This window comes from Festucalex cinctus, chromosome 5 (assembly GCF_051991245.1).
Source record: "Festucalex cinctus isolate MCC-2025b chromosome 5, RoL_Fcin_1.0, whole genome shotgun sequence".
In the NCBI taxonomy this organism is placed as follows: Eukaryota; Metazoa; Chordata; class Actinopteri; order Syngnathiformes; family Syngnathidae; genus Festucalex; species Festucalex cinctus.
In genome coordinates this window covers 29229249-29242152 of record NC_135415.1, presented here as the reverse complement: position 1 = coordinate 29242152, position 12904 = coordinate 29229249, and the positions used below count along the sequence as shown (strand labels likewise).

The window sequence follows — 12904 nt, the reverse complement described above, 5'->3', positions numbered from 1 at the left end:
CGGACGTGCTACCCAGTACTGCCTGTAATAAAATTCCATCGTCAAAAATATAAAAATCAAATGAAAGATTAAAAATGTTTATTTCATGTAATTCATATAATACCCTACTGTGAAAGTAGTAAATTACATCATAGGGAGTTGGAAAATGGAAATATACTATAACAATTATCCACTGCTTTCATTTCAGGTCTAACTCCAACCAAAAATGGTATGCTTGTGTCTTACAATTATTGATATGTGCCATTTGTGGACTTTTGTCGTTTCTAGTTTGTATTTTACCCAAGCTGGTATTGTTTTGTTTTTTTTATTACCATTGCTGGTATGAGCTGTTGATGTCATGTTACTTAATTAACACTGTTTGTAAACACATAGTTTTTCAGTATTATGACAACCACTGTTGATTAGTGCAAGTTTGTAGGAAAGTAGCTAAATTTGTTTTTGATATTAATGATATTGCGGGTGGGACTTAATAAGTTTTTCTTCCTCCCACTCCTTTTCAGGCAAGGTTAAGAAAAATGTGTCTAGAAAAATTGATATATTGTTGATTATTGCCTGAAATAAATGAGCAAAATGAAAAAAAAAAAAAAAGGTTTAAAAACCTGGATACAGGCATCATGTTGTACACCATGAACTTATCATGGCTATTAATAATGAAAGCACGCTTTAAAAATCCATAGACTTGATATAATCACACGATCAATTAAAGTTATCAAAGTTCATTTTAAGAGAAAAGTAATTCATCTATTTGTGCCATGGTTGTCAAATGTCAAACGCTTTCAACTTCCTCTCCTCCTTTTCAGTAAGTGGCTGATTGTTGACGATTTTCTCATGCAAGCGGTGGTGTTTTCCAATGCCCAGCTTGGGCAAGCCTCTGTTCAGCCCCTCCAGCAGCACACAGGACTTGCACAACGTCTGACTGGAGATATAACCACACTTGCTGCAAGTCCCCTGCACGGGCATCTTCACGCCCTCCCGGATCGAAAGATTCTCCCCGGAATGGATGATATCGATGATGGTGCTGGGACGTATGCTCTCCAGGTCTTTCAAAAAGGTCCTTGCGTAGCCACGGTAAGCGTTGGGAGAGTAGATGCATTCGGTGGAAAAGTAGTCCAGCTTTTTGAAATAGGCATACAAAACGATCTCCTTCTCGTAGGCGTATTTGAGAGGCTTGCAGCGCGGTACGACCCCGTCGCCCTCGCTGCTCGTGGAGATGGCGGTGCAACGCCGCAGACGGGCGATGTCGCCTCGCAAGACATTCATCAGCACCGTTTCGGCCACGTCATCGGCATTGTGACCTGAAAAAAATAAATAAAAATACAGCCACATTCACTCGCCGCCATTTTTACATTTCGCAATCCCGTTCGCTCCCGGCGGTTTTACAGAATTTTGACTGATTTTGCAAGGCCCACAGAATATTGTGTTCAATTGCTATAAAAGCAAAAGAAAGATTAAAGTCTCTTCTTTCATCAGAAAAAAAAAAAAAAAAAAGAAGTATGTTTCTATCTGTTTCTATTTTGCAGCAATTAGCATTAGAAGAGAGCTAAATTTCATCAGTTTTCATAAATCTATTTAAAACTGTAAGTAATTGAGCTTTTTTTCTAGATGGCCCTGGTTGATCTCCTTTGCTCTGCTGCCACCTGCTGGCCGTTTGTGTAATAACTACCATTTCTGCAACCGTTCTTTGCAGTTGAGAGGCTGCATCAAAGCCTTCTGTATGCTCTAGCATTAAAAAAAAACAAAAAAAAAAACGTATAAATACGTCTTTGGGACACTTACATTTAAAAAAAAACGTATTTACACGTTATTGGGAGCAAATGAGTTATGAGGAGTTATTGTATACATGTCAGTTTTGGCCTTACCTGTGCAGATCTTGTCCACTTTCAGCATGACAGCTCCTCTATCCAGCGCCTGTCGTCGGAACACGCCACAAAAGGTGCAGTTATTTTTCAGCCCCACTTGCTTCACGATGGCATCCATAGTCCAGCCGTACAGCTCCTCATACGACACAATCTTCAGCGGCAGCTCATATTGTTGCTGGTTCCGCTTCACCGTCTCCAAGGAGTCGTCCCTATAACCAGTGATGCCCTCATCCACAGAAAGGAGCATGAGAGTCAGGCCGTACGAGTACCGCTCGTTCAGGAGCTTCATCACGTGCGCGAGAACCGTGGAGTCTTTGCCACCAGACGCGGCGATCCCGACCGTCTCGCCGGGCTGGAATAAATTCGCCGCCACGACCGTTTGATGCACCTCCTCCTCAAAGGCCCAGAAGAAGCACTCCTTACACAGAGAGTGGCCCGTTTTTGGGCGTTTCAGCATGGCGCGCCTTTCAGCACAGCTGCTGCATTGGACAGGCATCTTTGCTGTTGGGAGATTAAAGATTAGATTACATTACATTAGATTAGCCTTTATTGTCATTATGCAAGCACAATGAAATGAAATTTAAGCTCTAACATAAGCACACACATAATAGACAGATACAAATATATGCAATGAAATAAAATAGGGTAGAAAATAAAATAAAACCAATACTGTATAAAACCACTGTACCCACTATACATATTGCAATGTGCAAAAAAGAAAAAAGAAAAAAAAAGGGGTTTACAATCAATGAACATACGTTACCACTCGTTTCGACAGCTAAGCTTTTTTTTTTATTTCTTCAATAAAGATCAACCCATAAAACCCACCTTTATTGTCATATTTTAAATAACATTTATCCCCATTTTAAATGGTTAAATTTGTGATGTAACAACAAACATCCTTACTATTGTACCTTTTAACTTTAAAAATATTATTAGCATTCTAAAATAAGTTTTTATATAACTGCGGGACAGACATATATATTTAAAAAAAAAAAAAAATAAAAACATACATCAGTCCTCACCCCAATGGATATCTTCTTTCAGGGCGTTGTCAAAAAATATAAATTCAAAGAAAATCACACAGTTTATGATGTGAACATTTTTTAAGAAGGGGCATGCCAACCACCCAGAAAAAAAACAAAACGATTTTTGTTCAATCTATTCCTGTGTACAAAAAGGTATAAGGTCGAACAAGAATGTGATCATAAAATATTGTACTATTTGTATGTTATTGTCACTGTGACTAAACTAACTAAAGCTGATTTCTTCATAGTAAAAACGGTGTTACTACTTTCCCGCTATGTAAAATAGTAAGCAACAAGTCTTTTACTAACACGGTTTAGACTTTAAACAGGTTTAAGTAGCACTAAGCTACGTCTGTATTCACTTCCATGGTTAGCTTCTACTAGATAAACTAAGCAAGTCTTGTTTGAGTAAAACACTTCGTACCTTTCAAGCGAAGTCGAGGGTTGAGAATGAATGCCAAGACGAACAAAAGAAAGAGAGCACAAACGTCAACTTCTGTAGATCAATGAAGCAGCAGTTGAGGAAATTGTCACATTTGTGAGCCGCATGGCGGCGACTAGCTAGCTGCTGCAGACATAGCTAAAGCTGTTTTCCATCGGTTCATCTTCACTAATAAACAGGAAGTGACGTAAAACTGTCTCCACCCAGCGCACCCATGAAAAACGACTAAATTTTTTTTTTTAAACCAAGCGCGACCCCCCAAAAATTGCTGTACAAGTTCCACGAGCCCAAGTGTCGATTAAAAACGAGGCAGAAATTTTAAGTACTAATTTTATTTGCTGTTATTGTCAACCACTATAAGATAACACTACGAAAATAAACAAATACTGAAATAATGATTCTATTAAAATGCATTGAAAATAAATGTTCTACTTAAAACGTTAAGGGGTAAAAAAAAAAAAAATGCTTAAACATTAATTGCAAATGGCCTTACAAGATAAATACAATTGAACCGAGCTTCTAAAAATGCATCATAGCTACTTGGATAATAAGGAAAATAAAAAGAACCTGTACATACAGTACGCAGTACAAAAACAATAATTTGTGTCACTGTAACATGCTGCAATTTGAATGTAGAAACATGTCGTTTAAATATGGGACGTTGAGTTGTGATGGTGGTTAAATAATTCCGTGCTTCCTGTGCTTCGGCTTCAGGCGTACCAAAACAATCGTAATCAATGGTGGGCCATTTTTCCACATTTTCATATAAGAAAAATTTCTGATGGAACTTGTGCAAATGTGGTGGAAACACAGAGAGTTCTTGGAGCTGTTTTAACCTCCACAGTAAAAACTTTTTCATAAAAATACACATTTAAGGCACGTACATTTTCACTGTTTTAAGATTCTCACAAACAACCCTTGATTTAACATGAATTAGTAATTAACTCATTTGCTCCCAATAACGTGTAAATACGTTTTTTATGTTTTAAGTGTCCCAAAGACGTATTTATACGTTTTTGTTTTGTTTTTTGTTTTTTATGCTAGAGCATACAGAAGGCTTTGATGCAGCCTCTCAATTGCAAAGAACGGTTGCAGAAATGGTAGTTATCACACAAACGGCCAGCAGGTGGCAGCAGAGCAAAGGAGATCAACCAGGGCCATGTAGAAAAAAAAAGCTCAATTACTTTGAATTTTAAATAGATTTGTGAAAACTGATGAAACTTAGCTCTCTTCTAATGCTAATTGCTGCAAAACGGAAACAGATAGAAACATACTTTTTTTTCCTGATGAAAGAAGAGACTTTAATCTTTATTTTGATAGGTTCCATGCTTTTGTAGCAATAGAACACAATATTCTGTGGGCCTTGCAAAATCCGTCAAAATCCATTAAAACAGCCGGGAGCGAACGGGATTGCGAAATGTGAAAATGGCGGCGAGTGAATGAGTTAATGAGGCCAACAGGCAGCTAAAAAAAAACATCTGAGATGGTGCAGCACATTCTGGTCATGTTCACAGAACGGGACTCACTTGACTTGGAGAAATTGTAAGCAAGAAGGAATTTATTTAGTCGCTTCAAATGATTCACTTCCGCAAAACAGCTGCAATAAGTCGGCCTATCGGTGCAGTTTGCAACTAATGGGGGTCATCGCTGGAAGAGGAGCAAGCGTGCAGAGGTCAAGGTTCATACTAGGAAACGCTGGTAAGCTTAGTTGACGGGGTGAAAAGCGCCCCTCTGATGCCACTGCATGTCTCTGATGCGCCGAACCGACTGGATCTGCGGGATCTGGGCGCCGAACTCCATGTTGTCCTTATACTCGCCCTTCTCGAACAGGTACTGGAAACCTCTGTAGCCCGGATACTGGTAGCCCACCCAACTGGCGTGTCGGTTATAGCACAAGAAGAAACGGATGAGGATTGGTTTGAGGCCGGAGGGGTTTCGGCGACTGGCTATCTAATGGACTCACGTGCCGCTCTGAACCCGAACAGAGGAGACCCTTTCCTGGTAGCCGTGCGCATGAAAGCTGGGAACGTCGTCGTCGATGATTTCTATCTTCTTCCCCGCGAAGCTGGGGTTCTCGTAAAGGACAATCTTGTGCTCCTGGCTGTCCTGGGGAGGGAAAGCAAATGAGCACAGTGAGTGTGTTTGTCATTAGCAACTATGATTCATTAGATTTAAAAAGGAGGGTCTTCTTCAGAATAATATGTTGCATGTGTCTAAAGTTAAACACAGCATCCTGATTTTAGGCAGTTGCTTAATTCATATTACACAAACACAATAAATCATAACACAGTGTTTAGACTAGTGCGGCTATAGAACACATTATTGTACGCAAAATTGAAAACTTGTAAAGATGAATTTGATGCTCTCAGAGAGAATAACATGAAGAGCGACACCTTTCATATGAATTTAAGTACAGCAGAAAAATGTAAATGGCGGAAATATGTGATGTTACCTTTCAGGGGTAAAAAAAAACAAAACACTTTTGGAAAAAAACTAGTGCTGTCAAGCAATTAAAATGTTTTTAATTTCTCTAATTAATCACAAAAATGTTTTTCTTCAACGCTCATAAACAGATATTAGTTGAGCAAAATCTTGTAATGAATGTAAAATCCTCAAATATATTTAGAGTCAAAGATTGTTCCAATATTGTTCTTTGATCCTTTGATCCTTGAATAGAATACTTTTGTTAAAATAAATAAATAAATAAATAAATAAATAAATAAATAAAATGATCAAAATGGACTCAGCTTTACAGGTCATCATTTTTCTCATAGAAACAATTCTCAGAAATTACTTGTGATTTCTCCAAAAAGCATAAAAAAAGGAAAGTAAAACTAAAGAATTAAAATTAATCTCTAATGTTAATGTTTTAATTTTGACAGCCCCCCCCCCCAAAAAAAAAATAAATAATAATTTTATATATATATATATATATATATATATATATATATATATATATATATATATATATATATATATATATATATATATATATATATGTGTGTGTGTTTTCTCACCACTTTAATTGGTCGGAATGCAACAATGGTGTCGCTGCGCCTGCTGTTGGTCCAGGAATCCCAGCGAGGATACTCCCCCTTCTCAAACACATACTGCTCGCCCTTGCAGTCCGCCTGCTCATATCCCACCCATCTGCGAGGAGTTAAGAGAAAGAGATGCAGGCTTGCGATCCGCTGTGAAGACGAAAGCGGATTCTACTCGGAGTCCGTCTCTAAAACCGACACTCACGGTCCACAAAGCACCAGTATGGAGCCCACTTTCTCCACGCCTGCTTCCTGGAGGTTGTTACAGGGGCCAGTCAGCTCATGGCAGCGCCCCTGGAAGTTTTCCTGCTCATAGATGACCAGCTGCGGAGCGACAGCAGGAAAGGGAGAAATAAGGTTGAATAATAAATCAGGTTTCTGATAAGTCAAGTGAAGAGAGAATTTCTGATTTTTTTATTTTGAAATCGTAATGAATGTTACCTTGAGTGCACTGGAGCCTGGCTGCTGCTGCTTGGATGCAGGGTTCTGGTGGTCTGTGGCCATAATAAACTGAGTGGCAATGATGAAACTGAAACAAAAACATACCAAAAGGCTGTTTTTTTGTTTTGTTTGTTTTTTACTGTTGGTAGATCGGGCCGTTTCTGTAAAAAGACAGTGTTTACACCCCTCCAGCCAATCGCAGAGCAGGGGGAGTGGCGTGTCGCAAACGGGGCCGGGCGAACGTGTCAGCTGAGTGACGTCACATCCGCGGCAAGTTGAAAGACCCACGGATTTTTTTTATTTATTTTTTACTCACTTACTCACTCACTCACTCACTCACTCACTCACTCACTCACTCACTCACTCACTCACTCACTCACAGATGCTTACGTGTGTGAATGAGTGAGTGAAAAAAAAAATCCGTGCGTGCGTGCTTTCAAATTGCCGCTGGAGTGACGTCACGCAGCCGACACGTTCGCCCGGCCCCGTTTGCGACATGCCACTCCCCCTGCTCTGCGATTGGCTGGAGGGGTGTAAACACTTTCTTTTCCACAGAAACGCTGTTTACAAAACAAACACAAAATGGCAAAATACAGGTTGGGGGTGGGTGGGGGTTTAGGACGAAATAACCATGTGTGGACTGAGAGAAAGTTAAAGTGTGTACATCCTGGATTTAAAAAGTGCATTTTCCTGAGTGAATCGGGCAGACAGCCCCTGTAAATGTCAAAATTTACAAAATAAATAAGATCAGCCATTTCACTTATTTCTGTGCCGATAAAAAAAATTTTTTTAAAATCTGTCCATTATTTTGAGAATCAAAGTCCAGCATTGGACAGTGGACACACATTACATTTGACTGTATCGTACTTTTGGATTCACTTTCCACAACCGAGCAGTCGAGACTCACTGATCTGAAAGCATTCTAATAAACGACACATTCAGAAGATAAACATGCATCATCCTTTTTCCGCTTTTTTTGTGTGTCTGTATCAAATAAAAGATTCCATTCACCAATTAAAACTGGGGCAGCCAAACTCGGCCCCCCGAGGGCCGGAGTCCTGCAGGTTTTGGAGGTTTCCTCGCTTCCAACGCAAGCTGATTCCAATCAACAGGATCGTTATCAGGCTTGCTGATGAGCTGATCACATATCAGCTGTGTTGGAGAAGGGAAACATGCTAAACCTGCAGGACTCCGGACCTCGGGGACCGGGTTTTCCCACCCCTGAAATAAAAACTCACTTCAACTCAAATTGTGTCCAAAGTATGAACATTTTTTGGCAGGAATTTGCGAGAGCAACACATTCACGTGCCAAAACAAAAGAAGAGTGAAGCATTAAGTCTAAGCTGAAATCATCACGGAAAATGTTTTTTAAAATGCAAAATAATAGAGATGAAGTCTTACCAGTGCCAGTCCGTGCCAGTGTGGTTGCGATGGTGCCCTGCGCTCAATATATACGGGAAAGGCAGGGGTGGAAACTCTGCCAACATTACCCACCGTTGACCATGCCAGCCCCAAAGAAAGGCCTGCCATAGGCCAGGCAGACTGAGTTGAGGGGTCACCGCGTAGACTCCCTCCGCCCCCCCACACCGGGGTGTCACACCCCCACAAAGTAATTTCATTAGTTGTCACATTTTATCCAGCCAGGCTTTGTTCAATATCCTCATGATTCAGCACAAACAGTGCCAAAAAGTCCCAAGCCACAATGAGAGCGAGAGAGAGAGGAGAGTGAACATTCCTGTGATGGGGCTTGTGGAATTAGATATTCCATGGAAAGTTATTTTTTTTTATAATTACAGTCAAACCTCGGTTTTCGAACGCTTCTGTTCTCAACCAAATCGGGTTTCAACCAGAAAATTCGAGAATTTTATGGCTCAGAAATCGTCCAAAAATTCGGCTCTCAATCAAAGCGAAAAAAACCGAGCGTACTTGAACGCAACTCACTGGGCAGAAAAAGCCGAGCGTACCTGAACGCGACTCACTCGTGAGCCGAGCTAACGCGAATGCCCAGGATGCTTCCTCCGTCGCACATTCGTGTTCAAAGTTCGTTCGGAGCAGACCTGTTCATTATTTACGCAATTTATTTTATTTTTTTAAATTTTATTATTATTATTATTTTTTTAGTTTTGCATCGTGTATTAGCCCCTAATCATCATGGGTCCAAAGAAAGCAAGTGCAAGTGGTAAAGCTGGTGAAGAAAAGACGAAAGTAGTGCGCAGAACTATTGAATTTAAAAAAATAATGTTTGCATTTTGTTTTGGGTTTTTTTTTCCATCATTTTAGATAGGATATCTAAATAAAACTGTGTCTATTTATACCATTTTCTGTTTATGGTAAACAGTATATAGTGCAGTTTATGGTGTAAAAAAAAAAAAAAAAACTTGGAAAGAAAAAGTTTTTTTTAGACTTGAATTTAGACTTTGTAGTGCTAAAATGTTGTACAATGACCTTATGCCGTGTTAGAGTTAGTTGTGCGCTATTCAGGCCACCTTTCAACACTGAACAAAGAATTAGAGATAAATCCCACAATCACAATATGGTACCAAGGCATTTAATTGCCAACTTCTCTACTATATTTGCTGTGTGGTTTTGTACGCATCTCATTTGAGGAGTTTGTGAAGCCTTACGTCATTGTGCACGTATATACACACGTAATACATATGCAAATTTTGGATTCTCCTTCTTAATTTGAGGTCTGACAATGGTTTAGTAGAAACAAAACATTTTCATCAAGATGGTTGACTCATGATTAATAAATATTTATCGGCGGAGAATTTTCAACATTAACACAGATTTTTGTATCTTTTTTTTTTTTTTGTTTAATTCGACTTTTGACCTAATTCCTCTCTGTTAATAAAGGTTGAATTTGTTGTACAATGTTGATATTGTTTACTTAGGTTATCCCACTGCATTTGTTCTTTTACTGTTATGAAGATACATGTTTGACGCATTCTTCTTTTTTGTGTGTTGGCTGTTGTTTGTTATAGTTTGATGAAAAGTTGTAATAGTTGAGGTATAGTGGAAGCCATATTAGCAAGATTTCATATTCTATTCTAGGATGTTTGGATGCAGATGAAAAGGTGGTCTGGCCTTTATTTTATCTATCAGTTTCATTTACAGTTAAGAAATATGTCTCAATTCAGGCTCAGGGTATTTTTTCTTTTTCTTTTTTTAAGTTAGAAAATGGGATGCTTGTGACTGTGCCACATTTCAAAACTGGAATTTTGATGGACGGCTTACAAGACGAAATCGATCAGTCAATGAGGACTTTGGAGAAGAATGTGGTGCACTACGTTTTAATAGCAAGCTTACATTACAATTTGATACATTTTGCATGCTTGTCGACTCGAAGCTAATCGCACATGAACAGAACACATCGTGGCCTTTTTATGCTACGAAAAAGTGGAATCATTTCACATACATTCACTTCTAGTTACTTTTCTACAATGTTTACATGTCACCACACCTTATACTTTGACTAATTATTAACAACCACCATTTCCAAGTCAAATAACTTTTATTGGCCATGGAAACATATAATGGCACTTCTCTGTGGGGGACAAGCAGCATTTTTGTCATGGTTAGCGACGGCTCCGTGTGGAGCTTGGAAAGGCTGTGGGAGAGGCAGGTTAGCTGGCCCCACTTTTGGTGGTAGGAACAGGAGGTGCCGGAGCAGGATCTGGGTCGGGAGCCGGAGCCGGAGCCGGAGCCGGAGCCGGAGCGGAGAAGCTTCCCCGCTTATGCCATTGCATGTCCCGCACACGTCGCACAGACTGGATCTGTGGCACGGGGGCCTCCCAGTCGTTCCAGTGCTTGAATTCCCCGAGTTCAAAGATAAACTGGCGCCCCCTGTAGCCCGGGTACATGTAGGCGACCCATCTGGAGAAAGAAGTGCGAAATTACCGTCAGACTATCAAGAGAAGCGGAAGTGGTAGTAAGGAGAGCGCTTACGTTCCGTTGAGAGCTTTGACACTTGCGACGCGATCCTGAAAACCGTGGCCCCACAAACTGGGGACGTCGTCGTCTATAATCTCCATCTTCCTACCGGTGAATCCGGGGTTCTCAAACAAGTGGAGCTTGTGGTCAGCACTGTCCTGAAAAACGGACGGCGGGACACGGCAAATGCGATAGCCGATCACGATTCACTTATAGCAACGCATCGCGACTTCGACCCACCACTTTGAGAGGCCTCAGAGATAAGAGGGAGTAGCTGTTCTGACTGTTGGTCCACGTGTCCCAGCGAGGATACTGGCCTTTCTCCAGGATAAACTGCTCCCCTGTCAAGCCGTGCCGATCATAAGCCACCCACCTGGAAAAATTTGCATCTCTTCTTTCATCAGGAAAAAAAAGTACATTTCTATCTGTTTCCGTTTTGGAGCAATTAGCATTAGAATATAGCTAAGTTTCATCACAAATCTGTTTAAAACAGTGGGGAAAAGAGTTTTTTGCAACACGGCTCTGTTTGATCTCTTAAACTCTGCTGCCACCTGCTGGCTATTTTTGTAATAACTACCATTATTTCAAGCGTTTTCTTCAGTTCAGAGGCTGCATCAAATACTTCCGTATGCTCTAACATAAAAAAAAAAAACAAAAACATAAAAAACGTATAAATACGTCTTTGGGAGCAAATGAGTTAATGATGAATTTGAATCGAAACATTACTCACGGCCCAGATTCGACTATCACCGAGCCAACCTTTTGGAGGCCCTTCTCGAGAACGTCTTTACACTCCGTTGAGAACTCGGCCTTGCTCCCCTGGAAGTTCTCAAATTCAAACAGCACCACCTGTGTCATGGAGAAATGCGAGTTGAAGCGTTTTGTGTGGCATACAGTGGCCATCCGGCTATTCCAATACCTTGTATGTGGCTCCGGCTCCACCCTGGCTCTTCCCTGCAGGCAGCTGCTCTGGGGCACTCGGCTGTTCTGACATTCTTTCGATCGCTCCTCCACTTTTTAGTTAGTACAAAAAAGAAAAATATCATTTGCTATTATGTGTAGTGGATCATACCTGATATTATGTAGCTACTTGGGCTGAGGTTAATATGTGTTAATTTACTCAATAAACGAAAACAGCATGACATAAGAACAACGAAAAAACTAAAACACAAATTCAAAAAATAATTTCATTAACAAAAAATAAAAACGAAAATGCTTTCAAAAAAAAACGAAAACTAACAAACTAGATTTTATGTTTACCAAACTATCTAAAAACTAACTATATTTATAGCAAAAGTGTCCGTTTTAGTCTTTGGTAATTAAATTAATGCATGAGTCTTTGGGGATGATTTTAAATGTGATTTTTAAGTAGATTTATTTTGCTATTAACCGGGAAAAAGGACGTTTGAAAGTGTCACGCAGAAGTGACGTCATCAAGCAGTAGTCAATCGAAAAGCACCTTCAGATGACGTCACTCGCCTGTTTTTTTTTGTTTTTTAAATGTTGCGCACAAGTAATAATACACATTAAAAAAAATAATACTGAAACTAAAACTAAACTAAAACAAGGCATTTATTAAATAACTAAAAATAATAATAAAAACTAACAGAACTACCGTGAAAAATAATTCAAACTAACTAAATTAAAAACGAAACAAAACGAAATCAAAACTAACTAAAATAAAAAATTCCCAAAACTATAATAACAGCATTTTTTTTTTTTTTCAGAATTACTACCCAGGTACTATTGATCACTGCATCCGGATGGAGACGTTACCTGCCTGCTAAGAAGTGACGCTCTCCCTCTTTTTTTCAAAGCCACTTGGTGTTTGCTGTGGTCGAGCCATTCGAGGGCAGGGACAAGGGGGTATTTATGGTTTATTTCTGGCCACAGCAGCAGAAAAGGGGGAGCTGTTGATACAGCAAGTCTGTCGCTCACATTGTGTCCATGACGCTGCCTCTCAATAGGCAGCTGTGTTGGCACAGGTTGCGCTGCCTGTCCGTCTGCCTGCCAACCAACGCTGTGCAGAGGCACGGGGAGAGCGAGCCAAGAGGATTGCACAAACCACCTCACTCAGCATAAACACGCGAGGTTACAACTACGCAACTGCAATGCCTCGTTTTACTGGATTTGGACAGATCTTCGCAAGGCCCGCAAAAT

The 12904-nt window shown here is 40.0% G+C and overlaps 3 protein-coding genes across 4 annotated transcripts; all 3 read right to left on the bottom strand.

Moving 5' to 3' along the window:
* Window positions 1-63: 63 nt before the first annotated feature.
* On the bottom strand, window positions 64-3532 carry ctu1 (cytosolic thiouridylase subunit 1 homolog (S. pombe)). Its single transcript, XM_077521208.1, has 3 exons — window positions 3312-3532; window positions 1860-2360; window positions 64-1295 (listed from the first exon to the last, which is right to left on the bottom strand). Exons 2-3 carry the CDS (start codon window positions 2353-2355, stop codon window positions 760-762), a joined length of 1032 nt encoding a protein of 343 aa, XP_077377334.1. The 5' UTR covers window positions 2356-2360; window positions 3312-3532; the 3' UTR covers window positions 64-759.
* A 1328-nt stretch (window positions 3533-4860) lies between these two features.
* On the bottom strand, window positions 4861-8313 carry crybb2 (crystallin, beta B2). Its single transcript, XM_077521209.1, has 6 exons — window positions 8213-8313; window positions 6812-6899; window positions 6576-6694; window positions 6347-6479; window positions 5293-5435; window positions 4861-5202 (listed from the first exon to the last, which is right to left on the bottom strand). Exons 1-6 carry the CDS (start codon window positions 8296-8298, stop codon window positions 5034-5036), a joined length of 738 nt encoding a protein of 245 aa, XP_077377335.1. The 5' UTR covers window positions 8299-8313; the 3' UTR covers window positions 4861-5033.
* A 1775-nt stretch (window positions 8314-10088) lies between these two features.
* Window positions 10089-12684, bottom strand: LOC144019680 (beta-crystallin B3-like). 2 transcript variants are annotated; one of them, XM_077522889.1, is made up of 6 exons: window positions 12521-12684; window positions 11664-11757; window positions 11475-11593; window positions 10985-11117; window positions 10760-10902; window positions 10089-10687 (listed from the first exon to the last, which is right to left on the bottom strand). In XM_077522889.1, the coding sequence occupies exons 2-6, from the start codon at window positions 11736-11738 to the stop codon at window positions 10438-10440; spliced, it is 720 nt and encodes a 239-aa protein (XP_077379015.1). In that variant the 5' UTR covers window positions 11739-11757; window positions 12521-12684; the 3' UTR covers window positions 10089-10437. The 2 variants fall into 2 exon arrangements, with proteins under 2 accessions (XP_077379015.1, XP_077379016.1); XM_077522890.1 differs by having other exon boundaries at window positions 12525-12673.
* Between the last annotated feature and the right edge of the window lie 220 nt (window positions 12685-12904).

Bases quoted from the DNA above. Each gene is read 5' to 3' on its own strand.
- ctu1 (XM_077521208.1), bottom strand. From the start codon at position 2,355: ATGCCTGTCCAATGCAGCAGCTGTGCTGAAAGGCGCGCCATGCTGAAA. The intron at 1,296-1,859 runs GTAAGGCCAAAA...TATTTTTTTCAG, and splicing joins AGTGGACAAGATCTGCACAG to GTCACAATGCCGATGACGTG.
- crybb2 (XM_077521209.1), bottom strand. From the start codon at position 8,298: ATGTTGGCAGAGTTTCCACCCCTGCCTTTCCCGTATATATTGAGCGCA. The intron at 5,436-6,346 runs GTGAGAAAACAC...TTCCCTCCCCAG, and splicing joins CATTCCGACCAATTAAAGTG to GACAGCCAGGAGCACAAGAT. The intron at 5,203-5,292 runs GTGAGTCCATTA...CCGACACGCCAG, and splicing joins GTTCGGGTTCAGAGCGGCAC to TTGGGTGGGCTACCAGTATC.
- LOC144019680 (XM_077522889.1), bottom strand. From the start codon at position 11,738: ATGTCAGAACAGCCGAGTGCCCCAGAGCAGCTGCCTGCAGGGAAGAGC. The intron at 11,594-11,663 runs GTATTGGAATAG...TCCATGACACAG, and splicing joins GAGCCGGAGCCACATACAAG to GTGGTGCTGTTTGAATTTGA. The intron at 10,903-10,984 runs GTGGGTCGAAGT...TCCGTTTTTCAG, and splicing joins CTCTGAGGCCTCTCAAAGTG to GACAGTGCTGACCACAAGCT.